We start from the raw sequence: 12,729 nt of genomic DNA, 5'->3' as shown, positions 1-12,729 counted from the left end.
TCCTGTCACAAGACGCCCTTAGTGCCCTTGGCCAAGAATGGGGAAACAATGAGCCACAGTTCTCATGCCTGATTGCATTACTGAATGTGCACTTACTTGCGATGCCTCTCATGGTCGAGTGACATTCCGACCTTTGCTCTCTAGACTTGACGCATGAGGAATGGTCAGTGGATCAGTGTATTGTTGGGCCTCAGAAGGCTGTGGGCACTGTATCCCAGCAAGAGTCAGTACTTTCAGCGGGTAAAAGGGGAGAGAACTGTCACAAAAAACAATATTCTCCTTAATCCTCAAACCTCCTCTTTTGCAGCTTCCTGAGCTTTTGGAGCTAATTAAACCAAGAATGGAGCGCATTGGGTTTGAGAATTTCTCTCTCATTTCAGGTAAGATGCAATAAAAAGCTCGAGCCCACTTTGTGAAATGTTGTTTTCCTGGTTTGAAGCTGCTCCATGCTGTGTGGTATGTTGGAGATTCTCCAGCGTGGAAAGTTAGTTCTGGGGATTTCAGGGTCTGTCGGGTTGGGTGATGGGCGTGGGATCTTTGTGTGTGTAAGTTTCTGCCTCCCCCGCTTGCTGTCGGTTGAGGAATCTCTGGCTATTGGGGAGTTTAACTAAATATCAGAAAGTGAGTGAATGACAAACAGAATTTCAGATCTCTTTTGCTCTCGGTTAAGGAAAGTTCAAACCATGCTTCTAACTATAAAAGGAATAAATACATTTATATCACGTCTTTCACGACCGCAGGACATCCCAAAGTGCTTTACAGCCAATGAAGTACTTTTGAAGTGTAGTCACTGTTGTAATGTAATGCAGGAAACGTGGCAGTTAAGGTCCCATAAACAGCAGTATGATGATCATATCTGTTTTGAGTGATGTTGGTTGAGGGATAAATACTTGGATCGGACGCTGGGGATAACTCCCCTGCTCTTATTTGAAATAGTGCCATGGAATCTTCGACGTCCACCTGAGGGGGCAGACGGGGCCTCTGTTTAACAGCGCCTCCGACAGTGCAGCACTCCCTCAGCACTGCACTGGGGTGTCAGCCGAGAATATGCGCTTAAGTCCCTGGAGTGGGACTTGAACCCACAACCTTCTGGCTCAGAGCTGACCTGACTGTACTTGATGGATCACTTTGTGAAAACCTGTGCTCTTCCCAAGTATTGATAAAAGAAAGACTTGGATTTATATATACAGGCAACTCTCGATTATCCGGGTCCCTCGGGGATTGGGCCATTCCGGGTAAACTATTTTGCCGCTCGGGCGAGTGCACGTCTCGGAGCTGAAATTTGACGGTGATGGAACCAACCATGAAGACTTAGTTCGTGTTGTCATAGCGTGAACGTAATAAAATACATGACAATGGATTCACCTGCTTCAATTTATGTGTGCTTGCTAGTTGAAGTGATGGAACTTTTCACATGAGTTATTTAATGCCTGTGTCAGTTGCGAAGTGAGAAAGGACTGCACGCCTGAGTCAATTTATGTGTGATTAACACTTGAGGTGATCGAGATATTCACGTGTGCGACAGTTTTTAAAAACGCCTTTACAGCGGATTCTCCGTTAGATCCGTGTACGGATAATCGAGAGTTGCCTGTAGCACCTTTATTATGACTCTTAAGCATTTCAAAACACTTCACTGAGGTGACTTATGTGGGCAAATGTGGCAATCATTTCCATAGCCATATCTCACGGAAAACATGGAGATGAATGAGAGCGGCTCATTGTTTTTTTTGATTGAGGAAGGAATGGTGGCCAGGTGAGTGGGAGATCTCCCTGCTCCTGTTCAAATCGTGCCATGGGATCTTTAACACACAGCTGAAGCATTGAAACTGATGGATGGGGCCACGGTTTCATGTCGTACCTGAAAAATGGCACCTGCAACAATGCAGCGCTCCCTCAGTCCTGCACTGAAGTGTCAGCCTAGATTATATGCCAATCCCGGGATCATCCTGACGGGAGGGACGCCAATCCTACATTCCATTTCTCCACCACTAAGCGCTTCCTTAAACCTCGTTCCCCACCCGCCATATCCCTTCCACTCTTGTCTCAAATACAACACACAGGAAACCCACCACGCCCGATGGCTTGCTCACAGACTGAAACGGTGCACCACATTCATTTTCACTACATTGTAAAACCATCGTGTGGAGGAAAGAGAATAAAATTAATTATTTTAAAAGAAATCCACGCTAATTGTTCATTCCCTGACTGTGCTGTTGATGTATAATTTCTAGTTACTGTTTCTCCCCTCAACAGAAGCACTGACAGACTCTCGGACTTCAGTGGTGAGCAGTCGACCTGCATTAAGTGACAGAATTGTCGAGGAACTGAGTGAAGCCTGTTTCAGTTATCTTAAAAATGCTTCGGAAGTGCCCAGACTCTATCGGAGGACTAACAAGGCGAGTCCTTAGTGTTGTTTCAGCTTCTCCTCCTCCTCCTCTTTGTTCCGATTACTGTTCGTAGAAAAGTAAACATTAACCGATGAATATTATAATGCAAAGGACGATTCCAGCACAGGCACAATGGGCCACATGGTCTTCTGCTGTGCTGTATGGTTCTTTAGCCGCAAACCATTAACACGAAATATCCCAAAATCATGCCAAATAAGGTGTTTTTAAGGATTTGTTGGGCCAGTGCCTGAGGATTGCAAAAGAGCAAATGTAATGCTAACATGTATTTTTTTTTTAAAAGGGGGAAAAGACAATCTTGGGAACCAGAAATTAGTAAAACATTAGAGGGCATCTTGGAAGAAGGATGGAATAATAGAACACTTAGAGAAATAAGAACATAAGAAATAGGAGCAGGAGTTGGCCACATGGCCCCTCGAGCCTGCTCCGCCATTCAATAAGATCATGGCTGATCTGATCAAGGACTCGGCTCCACTTCCCCGCCCACTCCCCATAACCCCTTATCCCCTTATCGTTTAAGAAACTGTCTATTTCTGTCTTACATTTATTCAATGTGCCAGCTTCCACAGCTCTCTGAGGCAGCAAATTCCACAGATTTACAACCCTCTGAGAAGAAATTTCTCCTCATTTCAGTTTTAAATGGGCGGCCCCTTATGTGAACGATCAAGAGACAATACAGCATTTATGGAGTGAGGTCATTTTGGACACATGTTCGAGTAGACACTGAGTGCTGTGTAATTGGTGGTCAGTAGTTTTTGGCACCATACTGCACAGGAGTAGCCCACAGGGCTGGAAATACCGAATAGGAGTAAAGATGAAATTGGTTTAGTCAGAGAAAGTGAAGAGTAGTGAGATGTGGGATCTGCACTGGAAAGGAGGAAGGTGATCAGGGAACCTAAAGTTAGTGTTGGGGATGTTACTGTATACGTTCTACTGTTTAGGTACAGAGCAGGTCTCCAGTCGCCTTGGTTAATCCTTGCCACTAGATAAAGGCCGAGCTCTGTCGAACCCGTGTGGTGGCTGGTGTGCAACGGTCACCACACGTTAAAAAAAAAAAATCCGCGCACAGGCATCTTCCACCTCCTCAATTGGAGTTCAGGCCTGGAACATCAGGTCCTTCATCGAAACACATGTGAACTCGTGGAAGCAAGACATCCTCGTTCGAGGGACCGCCTGTGATGACTGTTTAGGTGTTAGCTGTGGCTCAATGGGGTAGCACTCTTGTCTCTGAGTCAGAAGGTTGTGGGTTCAATCCCACTCCAGCGACGTTAGCACAAAAATCTAGGCTGACACTCCCAGTGCAGTGCTGAGGGACCAATGAGACGTTAAACCGTCCGCTCTCTCAGTTGGACATAACAGATCCTACAGCGTCATTTCGAAGAAACGCAAAGGAGTTCTCCTGTTTCCTGGCCTATATCCTTCAATCAACATCACTTAAAAGCAGATTATCTGGTTATCCCATTGCTACCTGAAACCCCACTACCTCGCATTGCCGTGGGATAAAATCGCATCTTGTTCATCCTGGACTTTTAGCATCCATCTTAAGATGCTTTATTGTATTTTATTTTTGTCAGGAGGTCCCTACCAAGGCTTCCTTGTATGTCGAGAATGCTTTGAAACCCTTGCACCACCTTCAAAGTGAATACAGCAGTGTTGTGAAAGAAAACAGGATACAGGAGTGGTTGTCGGGTGCTGTTCGAATTAGCTCTGAAAGGTAAGCAGTCACTGAGTAATCTCCTATGTGGTCCTCATATTCTCCCATATAATATTTTTCATCTAACCATTCTGATTCTTGCAAGATGCAGTACTGAGGGAGTCCTACACTGTTGGAAGTGTAGGAGATGTTCCTGCTCTGAATATTCGGGTGGATATTAAAGAGCCCATGTCACTACCTGAAGAAGAGCCAGTGGTGTTTCCTGGTGTTACATTTAATTACTGTTTGTGGACACTTATTGTGTGCAAAATGGCTCCACCTTTCCTATATCAACAACAGCCACAGCACTACATAGTCATTCCTTGCATGTGCGGTCGTTTGAAATATTTCTCGAGAAATGTGCTAAGGTGCTGTGTAAGAGCAGGGGAGTTCTCCCCAGTGTCCTGGACAATATTTATCCCTCAACCAACATTCCTAAAACAGATTAACTGCTCATTATTACATTGCCCGTATCTTAACTCGCACCAAGTCCCATTCACCCATCACCCATGTGCTCGCTGACCTACATTGACTCCTAGTCCGGCTGGCATTGCCTCGATTTTCAAATTCTCATCCTTGTTTTCATAGCTTCGCCCTTCCCTATCTCTCTAATCTCCTCCAGCTTTAGTCTGAGATCAGTGCACCACTCCAATTCTGTCCTTTTCACATCCCTGATTTTCATCGCTCCACCATTGGCTGTGCCATCAGCTGCCGAGGCTCTAAGCTCTGGAATTCCCTCCCTAAACCTCTCCGTCTTTCCATCTCTCTCTCTCTCCTCCTCTTAAGATGCTCTGTAAAAGCTAGTTCTTTGACCGATCACCTGTTCTAATGATACACTGCTTTGAGTACTGTTGAGGGGGATGACTCATCAGGGGAGGGCAGCAGCAGCCAAGTTCATGGCACCGTGGCTGGCTCTGTTGCATAGGAGGGCAGGAAAAAGAGTGGGAGAGCGATAGTGATAGGGGATTCAATTGTAAGGGGAATAGATAGGCGTTTCTGCGGCCGCAACCAAGACTCCAGGATGGTATGTTGCCTCCCTGGTGCAAGGGTCAAGGATGTCTCGGAGCGGGTGCAGGACATTCTGAAAAGGGAGGGAGAACAGCCAGTTGTCCTGGTGCACATTGGTACCAACGACATAGGTTTAAAAAAAAAAGGGATGAGGTCCTATGAGACGAATTTAAGGAGCTAGGAGCTAAATTAAAAAGTAGGACCTCAAAAGTAGTAATCTCGGGATTGCTACCAGTGCCACGTGCTAGTCAGAGTAGGAATCGTAGGATAGCACAGATGAATACGTGGCTTGAGCAGTGGTGCAGCAGGGAGGGATTCAAATTCCTGGGGCATTGGAACCGGTTCTGGGGGAGGTGGGACCAGTACAAACCGGATGGTCTGCCCCTAGGCAGGACTGGAACCAGTGTCCCAGGGGGGAGTGTTTGCTAGTGCTGTTGGGAAGGAGTTAAACTAATATGGCAGGGGGATGAGAACCAATGCAGGGAGACAGAGGGAAACAAAATAGAGACAGAAGCAAAGGGATGGACAAGATAGAGGCAGAGAGGTTGTTTCCACTGGTCGGGGAGACTGGAACTAGGGGGCACAGCCTCAAAATACAGGGGAGCCAATTTAAAACCGAGTTGAGAAGGAATTTCTTCTCCCAGAGGGTTGTGAATCTGTGGAATTCTCTGCCCAAGGAAGCAGTTGAGGCTAGCTCATTGAATGTATTCAAGTCACAGATAGATAGATTTTTAACTAATGGAATTAAGGGTTACGGGGAGCGGGCGGGTAAGTGGAGCTGAGTCCATGGCCAGATCAGCCATGATCTTGTTGAATGGCGGAGCAGGCTCGAGGGGCTAGATGGCCTCCTACTGTTCCTAATTCTTATGTTCTTATGTTCTAATATCCCCTTATGTGGCTTGGTGTCAAATCTTGTCTGATTACGTTCCTGTAAAGCACCTTGGGACATTTTACTATGTTAAAGGTGCTATACAAATGCAAGTTGTTGCACTAGGGGTCCAGCCCTAGTCTCTCAACATGCTTCAGACATTAAAAGAATGTTTTTGTTTGCTCAGGAAATAGCTAAACTAGTGGAACGAGTCTTCTGGGCACTTCTCCCTGTGAGTGGAAAAATGCACTGGCTTGAAATGATGTGTAGGAAGTTTTGCTGATGCCCAGTTCTACTCCTTCCCCTCTTCCCCAGTAGACGTAGCCAGTCCTTTGGGTAGTGTTTGATCGAAGGGACAATAAGTGGAAATCATGGGCTCCAAGATCTGCACAAAGTCCCGACCAATGTTGCAGATGGACATTGACACTGACCAAGAGGCTGTCGGCAACCTTGCCATTGCACCAAGCATTTCCGTGTGCATGCCCATCACCCTTCTTCTGAAGTCTTGCTTCACAAATAAGTGATTGGTCAAAGTGACATTGATCTTTGGTTCCCAAAATTGTGATTGACCGAAAGAACAATGGTCTCCAGTTCCCAAAATCGTGATTGGGCAGAAGGACAATGGTCTGGTTCCCAAATCGTGATTGGGCGGAAGGACAGTGGTCCCTGGTTCCCAAAGTCATGATTGGTCAAAGTGACAATGGTCTCTATTTCCCAAAATTGTGGTTGGTCGAAGGGACAATGGTCTCTGGTTCCCAAAATGTGATTGGTCGAAGGGACAATGGTCTCTGGTTCCCAAAATTGTGATTGGCTGAAAGGACAATGGTGTCTGGTTTTCAAAATAGTGATTGGTCGAAGGGACAATGGTGTCTGGTTTTCAAAATAGTGATTGGTCGAAGCGACAATGGTCTCTGGTTCATAAAATGTGATTGGTCGAAGGGACTCGACAGCACGGCATCACGCTGACACAGTGACTTACATAAACTCAGGCAGCTGCTTCCTCTTTCCAGGTATTACGAAACGGTTTCAGATGTTCTGACTTCAGTTAAAAAGATGGAGGAGAGTCTCAAGCGACTGAAACAAGCACGGAAATCTGCAGCTGTAAGCAACCTGGGAGCCACAAGTAGTGGCATCAGTGACGATAACAAAATCAGGCTACAACTTGCTTTGGATGTTGAATACCTGTGGGATCAAGTAAGTTGATGATGGTTAATGCAGGCTGAAGGGTTAAAGGAAAGCAGCCTGATGGGCAGTGGTGTTCTTTCGGGATCGGTGCTGAGACCATTGTTGTTCACAATTTACAGTAACAATTTGGACTCTGGAATCGGAAGTACAATTTCAAAATGGGCGAACAACAAAAATATTGGGGCGTAGTTAATAAAGAGGAGGACTGCAACATAATACTGAAAGATATTACTAAACTTGCAGAATAGGCGTTTAATTAGCAAATGACTTTCAATATAGATAAATGTGAGGTAGTGCATTTTGGCAGGAAGAATGAGGAGGCCGCACACTGCTTGGATAATGAGAGTCTAAATAAGATAGAGAGAAAGGCAAAAAGAATTTGCATTTCTATAGCAACTTTCACCTCCAGATGCTCCAAGCACTTTACAGCCAATGAAGTACTTTTGGAGTGTAGTCATTGTTGTAATGTGGGGAAACGCGGCAGCCAATATGCGCACAAGCAAGCTCCCACAAACAGCAATGTGTTGACGGCCGGATAATCTTTTTTTCGTGATGTTGGTTGAGGGATAAATAATTGGGTCCACGACTCCAGGGAGAACTCTGCTCTTCTTTAAAATAGTGAATCTTTTACATTCCACCTGGGGGATAATCCTCACATCTAAGGAGCAAAGGGATCTCTGGGTACAGATACACAAATCATTAAAAGTCGTGACACAGGTTAATAAGGGCACTTAAAAAAAGAAAACCAAGCACGGGGGTTCATTTCTAGAGGGATAGAATTGAAAGCAGGGAAGTTATGTTAAACTTGTATCGAACCTTAGTTAGATCACACTTGGAGTACTGTGAACAGTTCTGGTCTCATATCAAAAAGATACAGAGACACTAAACTACTTCAAAAAGTACACTCCATTGCCTGTAAAGCACTTTGGGACGCCTGGTGGTCGTGAAAGACGCTATATAAATGTAAATATTATTATTACTCGAGAAGGTGTAAAAAAAGATTCCGAATGCATATACCAGAACTGAGAGGTTATACCCATCGGGGAAGACTGAACAAACTGGGGCTCTTTTCTCTCAAAGAAAAAAACTGAGGGGTGACCTGGTAAATAGAAAGAATGAAAGATAGACTTTACATAGCGCCTTTTACGACCTCAGGAGATCCCAGAGCATTTATAGCCAACATAGTACTTTTGAAGTGTAGTCACTGTTGTAATGTAGGTCTTTTAAGATAATGAAAGGATTTGATAGGATAGACATAAGAAAATGTCTCCACTTGTAGGAGAGTCCAAAAACTAGAGGCCATAAATATAAGATAGTTACTAATAAATCCAATAGTGAATTCAGGAGGAACTTCTTTACCCAGAGAGTGGCGCCAATGTGGAACTCGCTGCCACAGGGAGTGGTTGAGGCGAATAGAGTATAGATACATTTAAGGGGAAGCTGGATAAACCCAGGAGGGAGAAAGAAATAGAAGGATATGCTGTTGGGCAAAATGGCCTGTTTCTGTACTGTAGACTCGATGTTAACTAGGAAAGATTGGATTTTAAAAGTTGGGGAGGAGACAACGGAAGCACTAACCATAACTTAAAGATCTTTGGAAGCAGGAATTGTGCCAAAGGTTTGGTGAAGCGAAAGTTGTTCAAACAAGCGAAGTCAGGAAATCATCGGCCCAGCTCGACCACTCTCCTCACTCTCTGACCCTTTAACCATTTGCCAATCAGTGGAAAACTCTCTACAGTCCCCTCTTAACTTTTTCTCCAGTGGAAAAGCCTCAATTGTTCAAGCTTTCTTCATAACTAATCCCCCTCATTCCTGATGTTCTAGTGATAATTGAATGATAACTTGCTGTTGTAAATAAATGGATTGTGGAGCCGAGTAATCGATGGTACATTTGTCTGTTTATTTCCCAGGTCCAGAGGCTGGGCCTGCAGATGTCGGCCTTCACACAGTTTGCAGCTCTGCTGGAGCTAGCTCAGGCAGCGAAAGCTGTGGCTACAGTGGAGCCCGTCTGAGACATTGCTGGAGCCAGATATCAATGGGCATATATAGTCACCTCCGTTATACGGCCGGACTCTACTACAGACGTTTCTTCACAGCTACCAGCGCAATAGCGATTAACGCCCCGGACTGTACCACGATTAGCGCCCCCGGACTGTACCACGATTAGCGCCCCCGGACTGTACCACGATTAGCGCCCCCGGACTGTACCACGATTAGCGCCCCCGGACTGCACCACGATTAGCGCCCCCGGACTGTACCACGCTGAACGCCCCGGACTGTACCATGATTAGCGCCCCCAGACTGTACCACGATTAGCGCCCCCGGACTGTACCATGCTGAACGCCCCCCCGGGCCGCGCTGTGCCGCAATTATTTCTATGCTAAGTTCCTGGTTATCATAAAACGATTGTAAAAAATGGGGATCCCAGCTTGTAAATCTCTGAAGCATATCGGTGTACGATTGTTAGATGATAACCGATTTATAGTTTTTGTCGATCTTTGAGTGCAGAACTGGACAATGTGTTGTGAACGCTGGAATTCGATGGCTGTGTTGGACAAGTGCAATTTTATTTTCGCATTCCTTGGTGGTGGTTGGAATTGAAGCTACAAACAGAAGAGAACTGTGGATTATTATTGTTTTTGAGGTGGGAGGAATGTAAAGTAAAGTGTTCCTGTTAGTGATTTACTCTCACTTTTAAATAAATCCATTGAAGAACTCATTGTTCAGCCATGAACTCATTGAATGGCGGTGCAGGCTAGAAGGGCTGAATGGCCTCCTGCACCTATTCTCTATGTTTCTCTGTTTCTAATTCAGGAGAAACCTCTTTACCCAGAGAGCGGTGAGAATGTGGAACTCGCTGCCACAGGGAGTGGTTGAAGCGAATAGCACTGATGCATTTAAGGGGAAGCTGGATAAACACATGAGAGAGAAAGGAATCGAAGGATTTGCTGATGGGGTGAGATGAGGAGGCTGGTGTGGAACATAAACACCGGCACGGATCTGTTGGTCAAATGGCCTGTTTCTGTGCTGTACATTCTATGTAATAAACCTCTGACCTCCGTGTAAAAATGCAGCTTGTGTGAATTTCATGGAATCATAGATGATAACAGCATGGAAAAAGGCCATTTGACCTCTCGAGCCCATATCGTGTCTCTGCAAAAAGCAATTCAGCTAGTCCCACTCCCCCACCCTTTCCCCGTAGTCCTGCAATTTGTTTCACTTCAGCTACTTAACTAACTCCCCTTCGAAAGCTGTGATTGAGTCTGCCTTCATCACCCTTTCATGAGTGCATTCCAGATCCTAACCACTTGCTGCGTAAAAATGTTTTTCCTCGTGTCGCCTTTGGTTCTTTTGTCAATAACCTTCAATCTGTGTCCTCTTGTTCTTAATCCTTCTGCCAGTGGGAACAGTTTCTACTCTGTCCAGACCCCTCATGAACACCTCTATCAAATCTCCTCTCACTCTTCTCTGCTCCAAGGAGAACAACCCCAGCTTCTCCAGTCTATCTATGTAACTGAAGTTAGCTGTGAAGAAAGATTGGATAGGCTGGGTTTGTTTTCTTTGGAACAGAGGAGGCTGAGGGGAGACCTTATTAAGGTGTATAAAATTATGAGGGGCTTAGAGTGGATAGGAAGAACCCGTTTCCTTCAGCAGAGGGGTCAAGAACCGGGTGCATAGATTTAAAATAATTGGTAGGGGATTTGAGGGGAAATGTCTTCACCCAGAGGGTGGTGGGGTTCGCTGCCTGAAAGAGTGGTAGAGGCATAAACCCTCAACATTTAAAAAGTACTTGGATGTGCACTTGAAGTAATGTAACTTACACGGCTATGGACCAGGAGTTGAAAAGTGGGATTAGGCTGGATAACTCTTTGTCGGCCGGCGCAGACACGATGGGCCGAAATGGCCTACATAAGAACATAAGAATTAGGAACAGGAGTAGGCCATCTAGCCCTTCGAGCCTTTCCGCTATTCAACAAGATCATGGCTGATCTGGCCGTGGACTCAGCTCCACTTACGCGCCCGCTCCCCATAACCCTTAATTCCCTTATTGGTTAAAAATCTATCTATCTGTGATTTGAATACATTCAATGAGGTAGCCTCAACTGCTTCCTTGGGCAGAGAATTCCACAGATTCACAACCTTCTGGGAGAAGAAATTCCATCTCAACTTGGTTTTAAATTGGCTCCCCCGTATTTTGAGACTGTGCCCCCTAGTTCTAGTTTCCCCGACCAGTGGAAACAACCTCTATCTTGTCTATCCCTTTTATTATTTATTACTATAAGATCGCCCCTCATCCTTCTGAACTCCGAGTAAAGACCCAGTCTACTCAATCTATCATCATAAGGTAACCCCCTCATTTCCGGAATCAGCCTAGTGAATCGTCTCTGTACCCCCTCCAAAGCTAGTATATCCTTCCTTAAGAAAGGTGACCAAAACTGCACGCAGTACTCCAGGTGCGGCCTCACCAATACCCTGTACAGTTGCAGCAGGACCCCTCCCTGCTTTTGTACTCCATCCCTCTCGCAATGAAGGCCAACATTCCATTCGCCTTCCTGATAACCTGCTGCACCTGCAAACTAACTTTTTGGGATTCATGCACAAGGAACCCCAGGTCCCTCTGCACCACAGCATGTTGTAATTTCTCCCCATTCAAATAATATTCCCTTTTACTGTTTTTTTTTCCAAGGTGGATGACCTCACATTTTCCAACATTGTATTCCATCTGCCAAACCTTAGTCCATTCTCTTAACCTATCTCAATCTCTTTGCAGCCTCTCTGTGTCCTCTACACAACCCGCTTTCCCACTAATCTTTGTGTCATCTGCAAATTTTGTTACACTACACTCTGTCCCCTCTTCCAGGTCATCTATGTATATTGTAAACAGTTGTGGTCCCAGCACCGATCCCTGTGGCACACCACTAACCACCGATATCCAATCCAAAAAGGACCCACTTATCCCGACTCTCTGCTTTCTGTTAGCTAGTCAATTCTCTATCCATGCTAATACATTTCCTCTGACTCCGCGTACCTTTACCTTCTGCAGTAACCTTTTGTGTGGCACCTTATCGAATGCCTTTTGGAAATCTAAATACACCACATCCATCGGTATTCCTCTATCCACCATGCTTGTTATATCCTCAAAGAATTCCAATAAATTAGTTAATCATGATATCCCCTTCATGAATCCATGTTGCGTCTGCTTGATTGCACTATTCCTATCTAGATGTCCCGCTATTTCTTCCTTAATGATAGCTTCAAGCATTTTCTCTACTACAGATGTTAAACTAACCGGCCTATAGTTACCTGCCTTTTCTCTGCCCCCTTTATTAAACAGAGGTGTTACATTAGCTGCTTTCCAATCCGCTGGTACCTCCCCAGAGTCCAGAGAATTTTGGTAGATTATAACGAATGCATCTGCTATAACTTCCGTCATCTCTTTTAATACCCTGGGATGCATTTCATTCGGACCAGGGGACTTGTCTACCTTGAGTCCCATTAGCCTGTCCAGCACTAACCCCTTAGTGATAGTGATTGTCTCAAGGTCCTCCCTTCCCACATTCCCGTGACCA

At 45.3% G+C, this 12,729-nt stretch overlaps 1 protein-coding gene across 1 annotated transcript in view; it reads left to right on the top strand.

The window, feature by feature from the left end:
• Positions 1-9,878, top strand: part of cog2 (component of oligomeric golgi complex 2) — an 81,642-nt gene extending 71,764 nt beyond the window's left edge. Inside the window, exons 13-17 of the mRNA XM_070884640.1 lie at positions 308-380; positions 2,254-2,396; positions 3,980-4,119; positions 6,985-7,168; positions 9,070-9,878. Of these exons, the coding sequence (XP_070740741.1) occupies positions 308-380; positions 2,254-2,396; positions 3,980-4,119; positions 6,985-7,168; positions 9,070-9,171 (642 nt within the window). The 3' untranslated portion in view covers positions 9,172-9,878. The remainder of the gene's footprint in view (positions 1-307; positions 381-2,253; positions 2,397-3,979; positions 4,120-6,984; positions 7,169-9,069) is intronic.
• The last annotated feature ends 2,851 nt before the right edge of the window (positions 9,879-12,729 follow it).

The sequence above is a fragment of the Pristiophorus japonicus genome, chromosome 7 (assembly GCF_044704955.1).
Source record: "Pristiophorus japonicus isolate sPriJap1 chromosome 7, sPriJap1.hap1, whole genome shotgun sequence".
Taxonomy (NCBI): domain Eukaryota; kingdom Metazoa; phylum Chordata; class Chondrichthyes; family Pristiophoridae; genus Pristiophorus; species Pristiophorus japonicus.
The sequence above is the reverse complement of the archived record's forward strand: the minus strand, read 5'-3'. Positions and strand labels throughout refer to the sequence as shown.